Consider the following 19,653-nt stretch of genomic DNA (forward strand, 5'->3'; position numbering starts at 1 on the left):
GAGGGTCAGGGTCTGAACCTGGCCATGTCTAACTGCAGTCGGCCTTTCCAAAGAGCCTTCCTCCCACTGGGAAGGCTGCCCCTGGGTGATCGCTGAAGGGCTGCTTACCTTTGGAAGGGCCCACTTAGAGCATAAACCAGACTTCAAAACCATGCCTGGGACAATGCAGGGCAGTGGACTGAGCCTGGAACTGGGAGTCAGGGAGAGTGAGGTTCTATTCCCACCCATGATGCCTTGGTGAGCTGTGTCACCCTGGCATGTCATTTGACCTTTTCACCTTTCACGTTGACAAAATGGGAATCATATCTGCAAATACCCATCTCACAGGGTAGCTGTGAAACTCTAACAAGATAACATATGTAAACATTCTGCAAACCTTCAAATGATTTTGGAATTTGTTGTTACTTTTCTCAGTATGTTCCATGCAACAGAGGGGCTTTAAATGTGCTTCAAGGACTAGCTGGACACACTCGGCCTTTGGCACCAGATAGATAACCAGCCTGGTTTTTTTGCATTTTTTCTTTGTTAATCCCAAGATCTGACCTGTGTGTCATGAGAATGTAGAGACTGAGCTGGGGCGGGAGCCGGTTCTCCAGCTCACACAGGGTTTCAAAATCATCTCTAGAAGAAATTGGATCCACAAACACGACCTGAAACCTGAGGCTTAAACCTGGTAACACCAATACAGCCAGCCCTGGGGTTCACAGCACAGGATGACTAGGGAGCTCAGGTATATTAAGGAGGATGGCGCATTTCAGCCTTGTGAGCTAGCAAGACAAACCTTCATTCCTCCATCAGCAGGCCACACTATTCAGAATTATTCCTTTTGGAGGGTGGGGCAGACTTTTTCCTCCCCTTTGCCGTTTTTTGATCAGGCTCCCTGGCCCTTCCCCAGAAAGTGGCTGGCCTACCTCACAGTGATAACACTCCACATGGTAGTCTTTATCCATGGACACAACACGGATAGTCTCCTCAGAGCCCTGTATCAGAAAGAGCAAGAAGGAATATCAGCTACGGGAGGAGATCCGAGGCGTGTGTAGTAGACTGTGCATGTGCAGCATGTCAGGAGGAAGGGGGCATCTTTCCTCCTGAGAAGAATCCTGGGCTCATGACAGAAAGATGCAAACATAAAGGCTGTGAACAGAGTTATAAGAGAAAAAAATACACGACCTGATCTTGAAAACTAGGCTGTGGAGAGGGGGGGAGTCACCTGTAGCCTTGTTTAAAATGGCCCAGGTGAGAGGAGAGAGAAAAACTTGAAGGGGCAGTTAGGGCTTTTGAAAAAATAATAATCATCTCATCAGTTCCTCTTTCTCTCTTTTACTTATTATAGTAAAGTGGGCATTAATGTCTTGGGGAAGAACTTGATTTAGTTCAAGGGGCAAAGGGACCACTGGTGGAAACACTTCATCCAGTTGCGCTGCTTCCTTTCTCCACAATTTTCCCCGTGGCCCTGTTCCTGAGCTGGTGGAAAATTAAAATAGTCTAGGGGTGGGGGAGAGTGGAGATAGGAGAAGAAAAGGCCTCCTGGGTGGACAAACATATTTATCAGAAAATTAGGGTTGCACATGGTTTAAGTTGAACAAGAGAACTGAGAGTAAGAAAACAGGTGCGCTTCACATCTAGGAAGACCCTTAAATGAAAGCTGAAGAGTGGATCGTGTCTCCTAAAAGTGTTGTCGATAGGGCATTTCAGTTGTATCCTGACCCCATTTGAGATTTTCTTGGCAGAGACACTGGAGTGGTTTGCCATTTCCTTCTCTAGCTCATTTTGCAGATGAGGACACACTCATCTGCAAACTGAGGCAAACAAGATTAAGAGTCACATAGCTACAAGTGCCTGAGGCTGGATTTGAACTCAGGGCTTCCTGACTCCAAGCCCTGCACTCTATCCACTGTGCCACCTAGTTGCCCCTTTTCCTAAAAGTATCTTACCTCAGATGGAAGAATAGGGAGCCCACATGCTGCACACTTGGGCGCCAATACCCTGCAAAACACAAGATGCAGAATACCTGTAAGGGCAGATGAAAGATCAAGTGCCAGACCTTTTTTCCCCCAGGTAGAAGCCTCAAAATCTTCTTAAAGCCTGCCCAAATGAACAGCACCCACACCATCTTATTCCAAATTCCTTCTGTACCTTTGGATAGAATCTACTCCTATTTCACCATCTCTCCTGTGTTCTTAAATTGGTCTTAGGACCACCCTCCAATTGTTTGGTGGATGGATGACCTGCCTGCCCAACAAGAAATTCCCCAGTGTCTTCCATTTGCTTTGCCTAAAATGGGGCTGCCCCCTTGGGGTGACTCAATGAGTGAACAAGCCTGCTTGTTTAAGAATGGAGAGCCCATCCTTCAGTCTATCTGTGATCTATCTCATTGATGTGGGTACTCGCAGAAGCCTTCCTTTATGGCCTGACCTCATATTGGACCCCATGAAGCATACCATGTGACCACTGGTTATTCCTTGCTCCAGATAAATAGATGGCTACGCTTTTTTTCCAGTCATACATGTGGCTTTCAGATGAGATTCTTTATAGGAATCACACAATTCTTCACTAATAATGTGGGGGATAAAGACAGAAAAACCATGCCCTGAGGAAGCTCATTTAAGGCCTGGACAGAAGGTTGGACTATCAATCACAAAATCTGAGTCGGAAGAGACCTCAGTAATTAATTATCTAATCCAACCCAGACCCCAAGTCAACCAATCAAAAGGATTCCCTACTATGACATACGCAACAAGTGGCCTCTGCTGGAAGACCCCCAAGAGGGAAGGGCCTTCACTGCCTCTTGGGGTAGCCCATTCTCCCTGTCAACAGCCTTCACTGGGTGGAAGTCTTCCCTTGACATCAAACTTAATTGGTCTTTCCTAGTAATTTCCATTCATTGTTCCTGGTCCTGCCCTCTAGGGATAAACAGACCAAGTCTAATCCCTCTGCTATATAACCTGTATGAAATTATGATGCATATCATATGATATATAATCTATATCACACATAACCTATATCAATTGCTTGCCTTCTCAAAGGGGGAGTGAAGGGAGGGTGGAAGAGAGTTTGGACCCTAAAAAAAACCCTTTTTTAAATGTTAATTGTGTTTACATGTAAATGGGGAGGATTAAATATTAATTTTTTAAAAAATTGGTCAATAGATATGAACAGCCTGACAGTGCTTTTTAAATGCTGAGCTCAGTCCATCTCTCTCTTTGCTGAGATGAACCCCTTTTACCCTTAGAGTTGTTCCCTCTTGGGTCCTTACTTGTGGTAATCTCGCACACAGTAGATCTTGTTCTCCGTGTCTACTGTGAACGGCACCCCATCCAGACACTCGTTACAAATCACACAGCGGAAACAGCCTGGGTGATAAGACTTTCCTAAAGCCTGTAGGATCTAGGAAAAAGAAAAGAGAGGTGGAGAAAGGGAAAATGATGGGACTCATTAAGGATTAGGGAGGAGGTGAGAATGAGCAAGAGGAGAGACAGAATAACAAAATGGGACACCACAAGCGGTTGTGATCCATAGTAGATGATCCATCCAGAATAGGCTCTGGCTTTAGAGTTCACTTTGAAGAAGAGTTTGCACTGCTCGAGGAAGGGAGGGAAGGCAAACACAACGCTGAGCCATTCAAACAGGAGTCGAGCCTGGCAGGAGTGTGAGGGGACCCTGATTTGTTACTCAGTAGGAGCCAGGCTTCTCAAAGAATCTTGGAGCCGGGTGACCTTTGTGGCCACCCAGTTAGATCTCCTGTTCTGTGCAGAACTTACTTCTACAATCTCAACAACGATGTTATGCGGCTGCTTTGTGCCAAATTAGTGACATATGATATGCGGAGTCTATAAAAAGCCCAGGGAATCATAAGGAGCGGCACAAGTTTGCGAATTGCTCTAGAAGGAAACATCATTCGTTCCATCAACAATTAATAAGGACTGATCAATAAAGATAATAGATCAGACATCGGCTAAAGCAAATGTAGCCACTAATAAAGAATTTGGCACCAGTTTGTTTTTTTAAGCTACCACAAACCCTTTTCCATGAGATTAGTAACAAGAAACAACTAACCTTTGAGGTTATGAAAAGTGTTGACTGGACAGTCATGTCCTAGAGGTTAGGATAACCCCTGAGATACATCCAAATCCATGGACTAGTAATATGCTCTATCCTAACAATGTTCACCTGTTCACAAAATACCTCATTCACTCACCTCTGCTAAAAGACTATACCAGTCAGAGTACCTGGGTTCAAATTCTGCTTCTGCTATTTACTGCCTATCTTACTGTAGGCAAAGTTACTTCACCTCCAAGGCCTTGGTTTGCTCATCTTTAAAAGGAGGGATTAAAGGGCCCCCCCTCACAGATCAACCCCCTAATACCATGACCTTATGACTGAGACATTCTTCTACCTTCCCAAGCTCAGGGTGAAGTTATTTGCATGAAATTATCCAGGATTAGACTCTAGAAAGGACTTTGAGAACCTTTGACTTGGGAGACTAGAACATGGTTGTTCTTTTTAGGAGTTTGTGGAATGTTTTTCTCTGATGAGGGTATGAATTAAATTCATCCCAGAGACAGGAGGAAGGAAGGAATGATCTTTTGAAGTCTCCATTAACCAATATATAACCAAAATAGTTAAGGGCTTTTCAAGATTTATAGGGGTTGATTTCTGGGAGTCAATATCCCTTCTAGGGCCACTGAACCCTCCAAAACCTGGTGATCACAAATGTGCTGAAAGTCCTACTGCCTTATTGCTTTGTGTGGTCAACAAGAAGATCCCAGAAATAGGAATAAAGAGAGCTGTAGAATGCAGCCCAGTTTAAAATAATGGTCAATTAAAAAAAAAACTAGAGAATTCTATGATGCTCAAAAAATGACTATAATTGGGGCAGCTAGGTGGTGCAGTGGATAGAGCACAGGCCCTGGAGTCAGGAGGACCTGAATTCAAATCTGACCTCAGACACTTGACAGTAGCTGTGTGACCCTGGGTAAGTCACTTAACCCCAATTGCCTCCCCCAAAAAATTGCAGTGTAAAAATTACTACAATTGAGCAGCCTTGGGAAATTCAATTTGACAAACATTTCTTAAGCACCCATGATGTGTGCTAGGTACTAGGGACTGAAACCATCCCTACCTTCAGGGAACTTATAAGAGAGGCTCCCAGGTTAGATCTCTTACTTGAGAGCATCTGCCTGGGAAAGAGTCACAGCCTACTGCCTCCATATTCAAAACATTCAAAGTTTTAATGGACTCCAAATGCTTCATTATGTAAGTCTGTTTTCTTGCTCAGATTCCAACTAAGGCGAGCCTCACTTAAATCCAATTGATTCAGGAGTCTGGACATCACCCCATGATGTCACTGGTCCTCTTCAACAATAAACAACAAACTGAGATGAGCTGGAAATGTCTGTATAGCCCTAACCATTCATGGCTGCTCCTGGTAAGGTTGGACTCTGATAAAAGCCAGCTGCCCTGAGCTCAGGTAGATTTTGCACCTTCAATGGAACCAGTTGCAAGAAGTCAAGAGTGGCTGCCGCCTTTACGTCTGTATTCTTGGTCCTGGAGGCACATTCATTCCAAACATCAGGGACTTTCTTTGGCCTTCACTACTCACCATATCCATTATCAAGTGTCCGCAGACAAAACACCTGTCAGCCGATTGCTGGAAACCAGAATACTGTAAGGGAAAGAAAAAACAGCGTCATGCTCACACTAGGGTAGATACCATGAGTAGGTGTGGATGAAAACGGATCCTTAGGGGGGCAGCTAAGTGGCTCAGTGGATAAAGTCCCAGCCTTGGATTCAGGAGGACCTGAGTTTAAATCTGGCCTCGGATACTTTTCACTAGCTGTGTGACTCTGGGCAAGTCACTTAACCCTCATTGCCCTACCCCCCCCCCAAAAAAAAGAAGAAGAAGAAAAGAAAATGGATCCATAGAGGGAGCCTGCCTTGGTAAAATGTGCAGCAGGACCATACTTAAATTTAACAATAATATCTAGAGGCAACATGGCATAGCGTACAGAGAGCCAGCTTTGGGGTGATGAAAACGGAAGGTCAAACCTCACCTGTGCCACATACATGTCATATGTTAGTGTTTTGAATTTACATTTGTGCCAGTGGATAAACCATGGGGTTTGGAATAGGGTCTAATACCGGGAAACTCTGGGCAGGCAAATGTCTAAGACTATCTACTCCGACTCTATAGAGGCCGAAGAGTAGGTGCTGACTTGCCCTGGTAGAGAGAGCCTTTCCTCACTTGGGACTTCCAGTGAGATTACAGGACCAGTGAAAAAGAAATAAACAAACTACAGACACAGAGAATGCTTTTAAAATCTGACAGTGGCTTTACATATGTGAATTTCACCAGACATTTCTACCCCAAGAGGGTGTGTCCTACTGGAATTATAGCTATTTTATAGATGGGGAAACGGAGGCTTGGAAAGTTTTTAATGACTTGCCCACTGACACACAGCTTGTTAAGTATGAATGGCAGAATCTGAACCCATCTGCCTGGCCCCCAAGTCTAGCATTCTTTTCACTATACCACACTGCCCCTCAGACTCTCCTCCAGAATGAACGAATAAATAAATAAATAAATAAATGAATAAATATATATATATACACATATACACACATATATTTAAGTATATATATATATATATATATACACACACACTCTCATATATATGTAAGTATATATATATATACACACACACATACACACATATATTTAAGTATCCCACACATATATACATTAAGTAATATATATATATATATATATATATATATATATATATATATATATACACACACACATATATTTAACTCTGTGTGTGTATATGTGTGTGTGTGTGTGTGTGTGTGTGTGTGTGTATGTATATGTACTAAACTATACTGTAGAAGAAAGTTCTTTTCAGAAGGGATGCCATTTGGGACACCCTGACTGTGTAAGCCAAGTATTGCTAACACAGTTCAAGTTTAACATGAGGAAAGGATATCTTGGGATAGGGTTTCCAATCTGCACCTGTACCAAGGTATAGCCGTTCTCTTTTCTGTTTGAAATAAGTGCCTAAAACAAGCCACTCAGCCTAAGCTGCTGGTTAAAGGCAATGGGGGTAGGAGCTTTGCCTTTCATTTCGAAATAAACAAGGACATCAAGCTGCTCCCCCCTAATCCAAACATGGGAAAGAGGATTAGGAAACTTGGTTCTAATCCCAACTCTGTTGGGTGGCCCCAGGACAGGGACAACAGCTTATGCATGTGAGGTTTTCAAAGAAGTTTACATACTCTGTCCTACTTGATCTTACAACAGCCTTGGAGGTAGGTACTATTGTGGATCCCGATTTTACCACATGGGGAAACTGAGTCTCAGAAAAAACTGAAAGGAATGCGTCTGTGTCTACACAGCTAGTAAGTGTCGGAGATGGGACTTAAACCCACATCTCTCCAGGACTCCAGGTGCAGTCGGCTTCCCAACAATCCCACGTGCTTAAATGGACATCCCTTTCCTCGTTATACAATCAGGAGGTTAGACTACATAACACCTAAAGATCCTTCTGGTTCTTCATCTAAATTGGAGTTCCTCGCTTTGTCAAGATGTTTCATATGGAAGGGGAAGTTGAAAGGATTTAAGGCTGGAAGTGATCTTAGGCCAGTCCTTCGATTTTACAGATGAGAAAGTGAGGCCCAGGATAGTTCAGTAATTTGCTCAATGTCACACAGCCACAATTTGAACCCAGGTACCCTGACTTAAAATCCAATGTTCTTTGTAAACAGTCATTCCTGTCATGTGACAAAGAGTCCCCTTAAAACAAATTTAAAAAGCAAAACTCCTCTGCTTTCTTATTATTTAATTTTCTTACAAAAATTAAGATTCTAATTCTAATGAAAAAGTAATTGAAATTCTAGTTTCTGTCTCAGGGGATGTAAAGCAGAAGAATGTTCTTCCCCCGAGTCCAGGACTGCCCTTGCTGGGCTGTGGACCTTACTGACTTTACCCTTCTCATAGCCACCACTTGGAAATTCAATAGGGGAATTCAACAGAGAAGAGTCAGGAAGGGCATTATTGGCATAGGTGACAGTGTATACAAAGGCATGGAGGCAGGAAAGCTCAGGGAACATCTGAGAGATAGCATGTCAAGTACTGTGTTTAGACCTGGACACTACATGTCAGTAATGACTTCAAGAAGATGGAGACACCCAGAGGAGAGGGACTAGGATGAGGAAGGGACTCATAACTAGGACTGACTGAAGCAGCTGGGAAGCTTAATCTAGGGCAGCTAGGTGGCGCTGTGGATAGACCACCAGGCCTGGAGTCCTGAAAGAACCTGATTCAAATTCAGTCTCATATATATACTGGCTGGGTGACCCTGGGCAAGTCACCTAACCTCTGTCTGCCTCAGTTTTCTCATCTGTAAAATAAGGATAATAATACCACCTACCTCCTAGGATTGTTGTAAAGATTAAATGAGATAATAATTATAAAGCACGTAGCATAGGGCTTGGCATACAGTAGGCACTATATTAATTTTATTGTTTTTATTATAATTATTGTTTATTATTAATTATAGTAGTAGCGGCAGCAGCAACTGCAGTACTACTACTAGTAGTACTAGCAGTAGTAGTAGTGTAGAAAATATTTAGAGGACATGGGAAAACTGCCTTCATGTATATAAAGGACTATTATCCTATCATCTAGGGAAATAATCCATTGCATTCTGTTTTGGCCTCCCAGGGGCAGAACTAGGACTAATGGGCAGAAGTTGTAGAGAGGCAAGTTTCAACTCAATGTAAAAATTTTAAAAACAAAAAAGCAAAAAACCTTCCTACCAGAGATATTCAAAAGGGGTGTGGGATGCCTTGGGAAGTAGTGAGTTTCCCATCACTGGATGACTTTGGTCAGAAGCTGGATGGCCTTTGGGGATCATAGATCTGGAGGCCATCTAATCCAACTCTCTTATTTTAGAAGCCCTCAGAGGGCATTATTGAGATCCAAACTGACCCAAATGAGGTCCTCCTCTGTCATCCTTTGATTCATTACACAATCAAGGTTTAGACAGACAGAAAGGTACCTAGCACCTGAAGTTGGAGTCAGGATGACCTGAGTTTTAATTACTGCCTCAGTCACTCACTAGCAGTGTGACTCTCACTTCATCATTTTGAGCCTCAGTTATTCCTTCATCTCTAAGATGGGTATAATAGCACCTACCTATTTACCCACCTCACAGAATTGTTTTAAGGATCAAAGGAGAAAATCTATGTTAAGCACTAAAGTTCTCTATAAATCTCAGTTATCATCACCATTATCTCTGGTGTAACAGAGGTGTGTGTTCCTGCCTCAGCCCCTGTCATTACAGCTCTGAAGTATTGCCTTGGTGGCAACATAAAAAGGCAGTGAGGTCACAGGAGCTCTCTCTGTTTTGTCTTTCCTCATGACATCCTTTCTCAAGGCTGCTGTAGGAGTAGATAAAGGAGAGGTCTTGGGGTGAGGCAGGAGGACTTATGAGTCAGGGACTCACTCACCAGGAAGTCTTCTTCACAGAATACTTTGCCATTGACAAAATAAAAGGCTTTCCCCCTCAGCTTCCGACCTAAGAAAAAGACACAGAAGCAGAGGGGAGGGGGAGGAAAAAAAGGAAGGATAAGTACAACAAAGAAAAACTAAGAAAAATGAGCAAATCAAACACCCCTCGATGGATTCAAAGACAAGCCCAGCTATTGCTTTTTCTCTGTAATTAAAAGTCTTGTAACCTTTGGGCACTGTTTTGTAACCAGACTAGAGTTAAGGTTTTGAGTGAAGCTGACAAACAATTTGGCACCAATTTCCAACAGCCTTGTCATTATGGACCTTCCACATGATATATCATCCTCCCAGCACTTCCTCCCATGCCCCTTAAAAGGGAGCTGGTGAAATATTTAGCAGCTGTGTGGGCCAAAGGAAGCACCTCAGGGGTGAAGGAAGCCCAGAAAAAAACACACATTCCTTTGTAACAGCTGCTGCTGTCTAGTGCTTCTTATCATCATGTGGTAGAGTAAAAATTTAACACATTTTCCAAGGAATGATCATTGAGGGAATGTGCTGAATGGGGAAGTCAGACGAATCAGCTGAATGATTTTAAATTGGCTTTTCTCATTCTCACATCATATTTTTTTTGGAGCCAACTGTAGAAAACACATATTGTGGCAAGAATGATGGCTTCCCTTCTTTTAATTTGATCTAGATAAGGGGAAGAGGTTTAAAGATGTTCAACATCCCTGATGAAAATTGAGTATCATATATTCACATGCTTCTCCTATCCAGCTACTGAAAAATGGTTCATGTAGAAGACAACTCTGTAGGTACTATTATGAGACAGTAGTATCCCCAAGAGCTCTAGGTAGTTTTGCCAAATGCTAATGAATGTAAACAGAACAGATGTATCTCAACTTGGAATAACTGAGAGATTCTGTTCTAGCTCAACATGAAGGATGGATTCCCACTTAAAATGTTCATCTTCCTATATCTGGGCCTAGATTCCATTGCCTCATACCTTTTCCAGGACCTTGTTCTATCAATTATCGTTGTCTCCTCCATCTTGAAATGATTCTCATTGCCACTGGTTTCTACCCATTTAGCAGTTTCTTAAATAAAAATCCTTCCATTGTTTTTTCCCTCTAAAGACCACCGAATTTCATCATTCATGACTCCTACTTCATGGAATAATAGAGTTAGAGCTGAAAGGGACCTTTAGAGGCAAATTTCCCCCAACTTTCTCATTTTTTTTACTGATGAAAAAACTGACTAGATGCCTTAAGTTAGAGTGTGAATCTTAAAGAAAATGGGTCATCTTGTATTAAAAAGACTGGGCCTGTGTGACCCTGGGCAAGTCACTTAACCCCAATTGCCTCAAAAAAAAAAAAAAAAGGCTGGGAACATAGATTCTCTACTGAAACACAACCTCTCCTGGATTCTGAACCAAATTCAAGCTTATACTCCTTTTGAGTCCTTTGGCTCAACATCAACTTGGGCTGTTAACATGGTTAAGGATCCCATCAGTTCTACCTTCCAGGTAGGAAAAGAATGCAGGAAGGACATGCCTATTTGTCCTACGTGATTCTAACTTAGGAGATGGTGGTTCCCCCAAAAAGAAAAGCTTGTTTGTAATTGTTCACCATGTTTTTTTCATTTCTAGAATATCTACAGATAGCATCCTCAAGATCTATAACTTAAGTTCAAATATGTCAAGGAGGTGGTCACTGAAAAGAGGAGAATAGATGATTTACTTAGGAGACAGGATGAAGAGGAAAGAGAGCCAGAAGTATATATGTCAGCATCATATGCAAGGGAATTTTTTGTCTCCATGATGCATCATTCTAGACTAGCATCACAGAGGAAGGGCACTTACTTGGCCAATAGCTATAGGGAAGTAGCTTCACTGGTAAAGCAGATGAAGAAGAAACTGTGCTGATGGGACTGACAATACTGTTGGGAGTCCAGGGCCTCTATTGGGCCAACAGGGGGAGCATTTTACTCAGTAGGAGAGTAGAGGGCAAGGGAATGGGAAACGGGAGGGGGGGCGGGGAGGGCAGTGGGTCCCAGAGAGGTTAGGCTGGATGGGTCATAGTTGTTGACCTGGATACTATCTCCTTCTCCTCAGTCTCCTTTACTCTGGTATTTCCACCTTTTCTTCTCTGTTTGTGGGTCTCCCTCTCTCCCCTTGACTTCACCCAAGTCCATCTTTCCTTTTTTCTTTCTTCTCCTTGACAAGTTTTAAAAAAACTGAAGCATATTTTGTTGGTTTCTTCCCTGAATAAAAATTGTGTGATTCTGATTTTCAATACTTTATTGATATCCTTATTTTTTATGCCCTTTCCGTACCCATAAAGCCACCCCCTGTAACAAAGAAGAAAAAGAGAAGAAAAAAAAGGAAAAAAAAAACCATTCAGCCAGTCTAACACACACCACACACACACACACACACACACACACACACACCAGCTGGGTCTGACAGTGTATTTAATGATCCACACCCATAATTCCTCACCTCTGCAAAGGAGGGGAAGAGGTACATTTTTCCTATCTTTTATTTGAGGACAAGATTGGTCATATAATTATTACACAGCAGCCCTAACTGTGATTTTTTGAAAGCAGATGAATCCAACATTCTTCTCACTTTCCAAAAAAAAGAATGTTATAAGTTGCTTTTTACTTGGGTGTAGCCCTTCCCCTTTTTTTTTATTTTTTTCCTATGGCTAGTGGCTATTGATAGAAGAAAAAAAAAGATCCCCACCCTTGGTATAAGGCAGAGAATATTTTGCAGAAGAAAGTGAATACACAGTGGGAAAAGTAAGAAAGCGTAAAAAAGCCACCCCAACCTCCTTGAGGACCATTGAGAATAATCACTGAATATCAGACCTTAAAAAAAAAATCTTCCCTTAATGAAGATCTGAATCTTCCAAAGAACAAGATTTAAGAGTATCAGACCTTACAGATCATCTCGCCCAAGAACAAGATTTGAGTATCAGACTTTTATAGATCATCTTGCCCACTTTCCTTGTTTTCTTTTGGTTTGACGATGAGAAAAGTGGGGTCCAGAAAGCTAGGTGAACTTGTCTGGGATCATCGAGGCCACCCTTGAATCCAGACTCCCAGCCCTCCCATGCTATGTTCTTTGTCCCACACAATGTCATCTAGAGCTCGGAGGGACTTCAGAGGCCACCTAGTTCAACACCACATTTTACAGATGAGGAAACTGAAACCCCCAAAATGAAGTCATTTTGCCCCAGGGCACCTGGCTCAGCCCTTGGCACAAAGTAGGCACTGCTTAATGCCAGTTGACTAGCACTGACTAGACTAGTAAGTGATAAGGGCAGGCGTCAAAAACTAGGGAGGCCTAAAGACAAAAGAACTTCCAGTTCCTCCTCAATTCTCCCCAAAATAAAAGGAAGAGGGATTGGGCTCTTTGTGCATGCTCTAGTAGATGTGACTGAGAATAGCCAGAGAGGGAGACAGATTCCAGCTCAATGTCAAGAGTTTTCTAACAATTACAGCTCTTTGAAAATGGAGAAGGGGCCCAGCTAGGGAGTGGGAATAATCCATCATCAGAGGGAAGATGTGCACAGCACTTCAATTTTTTTTTTTTTTTTTGCAGGGCAATGGGGGTTAAGTGACTTGCCCAGGGTCACACAGCTAGTAAGTGTCAAGTGTCTGAGTCTGGATTTGAACTCAGGTCCTCCTGAATCCAGGGCTGGTGCTTTATCCACCGCCCACCCCCCCTTTTTTTTTTTTACAGCACTTCAATTTTACAAAGCACTGACTTCTACAAGCACTTGGACCTCACAACAACCCTGAGAGCTAAGTGCTCTTATTATCTAAGGCTGGGAGACTTCAAATGGCTTGCTAAGAGTCACCCAGCTGGAGAGTGTCTGAGGTAGGATTCAAACACCGGTCTTCCTGACTCCATGTCCAGGGCTCTCTATGCATGCCAGCAAGCTACCTAGACCTCCCTTGGTAGTAGGATCATCATTACTGGATATACTTCAGACAGGGCCTTGCTGACTCCATGTTGGGGATCAGATAAAGCAGCAGCTCCCAACCTTGGGGAACACAATGAATTTGTTAAACCTAAAATTTTTTGTGGACTTCAAATGATCCTCGTAGTAACCAACTGATGACTGGAAAATCCAGGACAAGATCTGACCCCCTTGCAATAACTTCCCTGTTCCCAGATCAGTAATAACTGGTATGGCATGAATTCATGCTTCAAGTCAGGGATGGAATGCAAAACCTCTATGGGTCCCTTCTTACTCTCTGGTTCTATAAAGAAATAATGGGGGCAGCTAGGTGGCACAGTGGGTAAAGCACCAGCCCCGGATTCAGAAGGACCTGAGTTCAAATCCGAACTCAGACACTTGACACTTACTAGCTGTGTGACCCTGGGCAAGTCACTTAAGCCCAATTGCCTCACACACACACACACACACACACACACACACACACACACACACACACACACACAAAAGAAAGAAAGAAAGAAATAATGGGGGGGGGCAACTAGGTGGTGCAGTAGATAAAGCACTGGCCCTGGATTCAGGAGGACCTGAGTTCAAATCTAGCTTCAGACACTTGATACTTACTAGCTGTGTGACCCTGGGCAAGTCACTTAACCCTCATTGCCCCGAAAAAAAAAAAATGATTGTACTACCTGAATGCTATGATAAAAAAAAAAAGAAGAAATAATGGAAAGCTAGGTGATATAGAGGATAAAGGGCTGGCCTTGGAGTCAGGAAGACCTGAGTTTGAATCCCGCCTTACTGTTTTGAACTTCTATTTACTTATCTATAAAATGGGAGTAATAATAACAATAATAATAATAATAATAATAATAGCACTAATCTTTCACATTGGTTGTGATAATCAAATGGGATTTGCAAACCTTAAAGTGCTATAAGTTGTTGTTGTTATTATTATTATTATTGGAATGGTGGATAGAAAACCTGGACCTTGAAGTCAAGAAGTCTTGAGTACAGATCCAACCTCAGATATTACCTAGCTTTGTGACCTTAGGCTAGTCACTTAATTTCTGTTTGCCTCAGTTTCCTCAACTGTAAAATGGGGATAATAACATCATCTAACTTGTTGTGATGATCAAATGAGATATCTGTCAAGTACCTGAGACATAATAGGAACTATGGAAATGGTAGCTATTATTGTTGCTTAGTTGTTCTCAGTCATGTCTGACTGTTCATGACACCTTTGGAGGTTTTCTTGGCCAAAATATTGGAGTGGGGGGCATCTAGATGGCACAGTGATAAAGCACCTGCCCTGGATTCAGGAGGACCTCAGTTCAAATCCAGCCTCAGACACTTGACACTTACTAGCTGTGTGACCCTGGGTAAGTCACTTAAACCTCATTGTCCTGTCCCCCCCCCCCAAAAAAAAAGAATAAAAAAAATACTGGAATGGTTTGCCATTTCCTTCTCCAGCTCATTTTACAGATGAGGAAACTGAGGCAAACAGGGTAAAGTGACTTGCCTGGGGTCACAGAGCTAATAAGTGTCTGAGACTGAATTTGAACTCTGACCTGAAGCCCTTAGCTATTATTTTTTATCTGTGGATTTTAACCAATAACATGTGCCCTGCTAATAAACATTAAAGAAAGCCAAATAGCTTGCCCTCAAAAACAATTCTAGGGGCAGCTAGGTGGCATAGTAGATAGAGCACCGGCCCTGGAGTCAGGAAGACCTGAGTTCAAATCCGACCTCAGACACTTAACACTTACTAGCTGTGTGAGCCTGGGCAAGTCACTTAACCCCAATTGCCTCACCAAAAAAATTAAAACACACACACACACACACACACACACACACACACAAACCAACCATTCTAAAATATACAAAGGAAAACAATTCCCCTATTTGTGAGTCAGGTTCCTTCATCCCCTACAGCTCCAGGGTCAGCATGCAGAATGCCATTTCTTAGTCTCTTGTTGAGCTCCTTCTACAGGGAGTAAATTGCACACCGTGGAGCCAACCAAATTGTAAATGATAAATGGAAAGGAAGCAAGGGCATCTCCAAGAAAGAAGCCGGGCCTTCTGTTGTGCAGGAGAACACTAGAGGGTGTAGTGAGACCTGGCTATGGAATGCCAGCTCAGTTCCAAGAACGGGACTGGTGTTGGGGGAGGAAGAGAACACTTCTGACCCACTCACTGCAAGGAGGAGGAGCAGGGCCCCAAAGAAACTGAAGTGGGAACCTGTTGTTTAATCAGGATCACATTATCTCTACCCAGCAGACTGGGCAAATTCCCGTGGTGTTGGGTCACTGCACAGAACTCCCTGGGGCCAGAGACATCCTGCATGATGTCACTGAAGAATGGGGGGCTGTAACAGGCTCTGCTTTCCCCTTGGCCCCAGAAAGATGCAGGAAGCTACAGGTCACTGGAAAGGGTCGTGAGGCTGCGTGCCAGAGTGACCGTGCCCTTATTCATATTCAAAAAAAATACCTGCAGCAGGAAAGCATTTAAAAATATTTTGTATATGTACTGGGAGGAGGGGTAGTGAAACTATGGGGTTTTGTTTTGTTTTTGTAGTCCTGGCTATGTTTGTCCGGCCTTCACCTTTTACCCTTTTGCCTAAGATTAAGAACCAGTTTTGTTATCTTCCCTCCATTCGTTATGCAGTGGAAAGGGTGCTAGATTGGTGGTCAGAGGACCCGGGTTAAAATAATCATTGTAATCGTTAGTGTTTATTAAGCACCTTCTCTGTATGTGCTTTACAAATATTATCAAGGAGCAGCTAGGTGGTGCAGTGGATAAAGCACTGGCTCTAGATTCAGGAGGAGCTGAGTTCAGATGTGACCTTAGACACTAAACACTAGCTGTATGACCTTGGGCAAGTCACTTAACCCTCACTGCCCTGCAAAAAATGTAAAATAGACTCTGTGGCATCTAAGGTCCCTTCCTACGAATACATGAACAGTATCATTGGTCATTTGAAAAAACAAAAAACAAAAAACCCCTGAATTTTCATTAGGCACAATACATCCTTCACATTAAACTAAGAAATGATTGTATGCCTTTTTCCCTCCTCAAAAAACCTCCCCCGAAAGGTCAGTTCTCTAACTAGACCATAAATTGTCTTACTCATCTTTGTACCTCCCCGCATTGTCTGCACAGTGGCCAATACTCAGATCCCCGGGGTTTGTGAATTGGCTCATTATTACATCATTCCAAAACAATCTATTACTGGGGAGGCTACAATTCTAATCAGTTCCAAGGAGCAGCTCATAGGAGAGAGCCCTAGACATGTGTTCAGAAGGGAGTCAGCTCTGATTCCTGCCTCCAACGCTTATTAGCAAGGCTCCTCTCCTCTCCAAGCCTCATTAAATGGGATAATCCTGGTGTCAATAGTATTTACCTCATGGGGAACTTTTTGCAAAAACTGATTAGATACTGTAGGTAAAATTATTTGTAACCCTTAATGTGCTACATAAAGGTCTGTCATTATTATTATTCATAAATTATAGGCTACATGTATATGTATATAATACATAAAATATATTGTTAATAGAGATGTATATTAATAAATAATTTTGTGGTTTTTAAAAAAATGATAGTTATTATTGCCAAATAGCAGTTTGTAAAAATCCTAGTGTCACATCCCAGAAAAGACTAAACATTTTCATCAGCTCCTTCAAGATGCTTCTTCAAAAAGCAAAGATAAAAGCACCAAATGCTGAACTTGACCCTGATCGAGAGAAAAGCCACCACCATCTTGGATTCAATTCAATGCCCACCTATTGTAGACTCCCAATAGGAAGCTGTGGAGAAGGACACACAGACACTTCCGGCTGAGTCAGCAAGTACTGACACCCCTGGACAAAGGCCAAAGATGAAAGGAAAATCAAATAACAGGCCAAGGAGCAAGAAAAAAACAACAACCCAAAAACTCAGGGAAGGGAAAGAAAGGGGCCCAGTGGGGCAAACATGGTGCCTGGCTCTACAATGCTCTCCCCCAAAAGATAAAAATGTGCTTTAAGCGGGGCTCCACTTATGGTAATGATTTTCTACCCCTGAACCCAGAAGCCTGGGTCTTTATGTTGGCATCCTCCCAAGATGCTTAGACAGAACTTTCAGAGCTGGAAACCCAAGATATCCCTTAGTCCACCCTCAGATTCAACTCTATTTCATAAGCATTTATTAAGTGCCTACTGTGTGCCAAGCTCTGTGCTACAAAGACAAATACAAGTTCTGCCCTCAGAGGGCTCATATTCTACTTGAATAAGAAGAGAAAAAGGAGGCTGAGTCTCAAGTGACCTGTCCAACCAAGGTCAGAGATAGAGCCAGGACTGGAAGCCAAGTTTCCTAACAACAAGCTCAGTGTATTTTCCACTATAGCAAGATGCCTCTCAAACAAGAATAACATGTTTTTATTATGGACATTTACTGCTAGCAACTCAAAGGAAACACAAGGTAACAAATAAAAGGGGAAAGTCCCAAACTTACAAAAAGTTATAAAAACTAGCTGTGTGACACTGGGCAAGTCACTTAACCCTAATTGCCTCACCAAAAAAAAAAAAAAAAAAAGGAAAGGATTTTGGGCCTAGAACCTATATGGAATCTAAGTCCAAATACTGGTTCTGCCACTTAATACCTGTGGGAACTTGGATAAATCATTTAAACTCTCTGGGCCTCAGTTTCCTTCTCTGTAAAATGAGGGGATTGGATTAGATCTTTGAAACCCCATTCATAGCTAGGCTCTATTATCTCTGGTCTTTCCCCTGAAATGTAAAGGAGGATCTGTTAGCTCTTGACCCCACTTTAGGAACCTAATAACTGGGGGGCAGCTAGGTGGCGCAGTGCATAAAGCACTGGCCCTGGATTCAGGAGGACTCGAATTCAAAGCCAGCCTCAGACATTTAACACTTACTAGCTGTGTGACCCTGGGCAAGTCACTTAACCCTCATTGCCTCTCAAAAAGAAAGAAAGAAAGGAAGGAAGGAAGGAAGGAAGGAAGGAAGGAAGGAAGGAAGGGAAGGAAGGAAGGAAGGAAGGAAGGAAGGAAGGAAGGAAGGAAGGAAGGAAGGAACCTAATGACTGTAGCATGCCCTTATACTCCCAGAGGCCTTGCCCATCCTAAAAAACCGAAGCTCCCCAAAATCCACAATAAATAATTGTGGGATTCATGAGTCTGGATCCTCCTCCCCACCCCCCCACCCCCAATTAACAACAACAACAAGCAATTATGTAGCATTTTAAGATTTACAAAGCTCAGGTGCCCGAGGGAATAAAAGATCTTGAGTTGAAATGGGCATCAGAAAACTCCAGTGGAGGAGTTCTTAACAGTGTGGGGTCCGTGACCTTGTTTTAAATATACATATTATGAATGTATGTATGTATATATTACAGTTATCGAGGGGCAGCTAGGTGGAGCAGTGGATAAAGCACTGGCCCTGGATTCAGGAGGACCTGAGTTCAAATTCAGCTTCAAAAGCTGTGTGACCCTGGACAAGTCACTTAACCCTCACTGTCCCGCAAAAAAAAAATACAGTTATCAATAGATAGATATAGACAGACTGATAGAGAGAGATGGATGGATAGATAGATAGATAACTATATTCCATATAATTGATTTCCTTTGTAACAGGGGACTAGGAACAGGAGGCAATGGGATGGAGGCAGTAGGGTAGACACTGAATACTTAGAGTATTCGGGTTTGGTCCAGGATTTGGCTGATGGCAACACAAAGGTCAAGGGACACACTCCAGAAATTAGCAAACTTTAGAAAACAGGAGTGGGTAGGTCCCCAGAGCCATCCCCACAGGGAATCCTTAGGCCCCACTTGCATCAGACAAGTTGCCCAGAAGGTCATTAGCTAGGTTGGAGAAAGCATCTTTGAAGAGCACTAGGGTGGGGTATGGAAGAAGCAATTGGCAGATCTTCCCTGGCACAGGGACTCAAGAAAGGTGCTTCATCCAGGGGTGAGAAACAGCTTGTAGTTTCACTGAAACAGAAATTACATAAAGGTACTGCCTGATAAACCCTTTCTTAGACCTCTTAGATGCTCAATAAATGTGCCCTCGGGATCACAGGAGCAATTTCTGGGCCAAAAGGAGGGCAGGGTGTGCCGGAGCCTGCCTGAACTGACTTGTGAAGAGAGATTGTTAAATTTTCAGCTTCAGCAGTTAC

The 19,653-nt window shown here is 42.7% G+C and overlaps 1 protein-coding gene across 1 annotated transcript in view; it reads right to left on the reverse strand.

Moving 5' to 3' along the window:
* The window catches only part of LIMD1 (LIM domain containing 1), a 92,209-nt gene that overhangs the window by 6,517 nt on the left and 66,039 nt on the right, over positions 1-19,653 (reverse strand). The window contains 5 exon segments of the mRNA XM_043968732.1: positions 912-980; positions 1,935-1,986; positions 3,257-3,387; positions 5,603-5,665; positions 9,511-9,577. Coding sequence (XP_043824667.1) covers positions 912-980; positions 1,935-1,986; positions 3,257-3,387; positions 5,603-5,665; positions 9,511-9,577 — 382 coding nt within the window.

Source organism: Dromiciops gliroides, chromosome 5 (genome assembly GCF_019393635.1).
Source record: "Dromiciops gliroides isolate mDroGli1 chromosome 5, mDroGli1.pri, whole genome shotgun sequence".
Classification (NCBI taxonomy): Eukaryota; Metazoa; Chordata; class Mammalia; order Microbiotheria; family Microbiotheriidae; genus Dromiciops; species Dromiciops gliroides.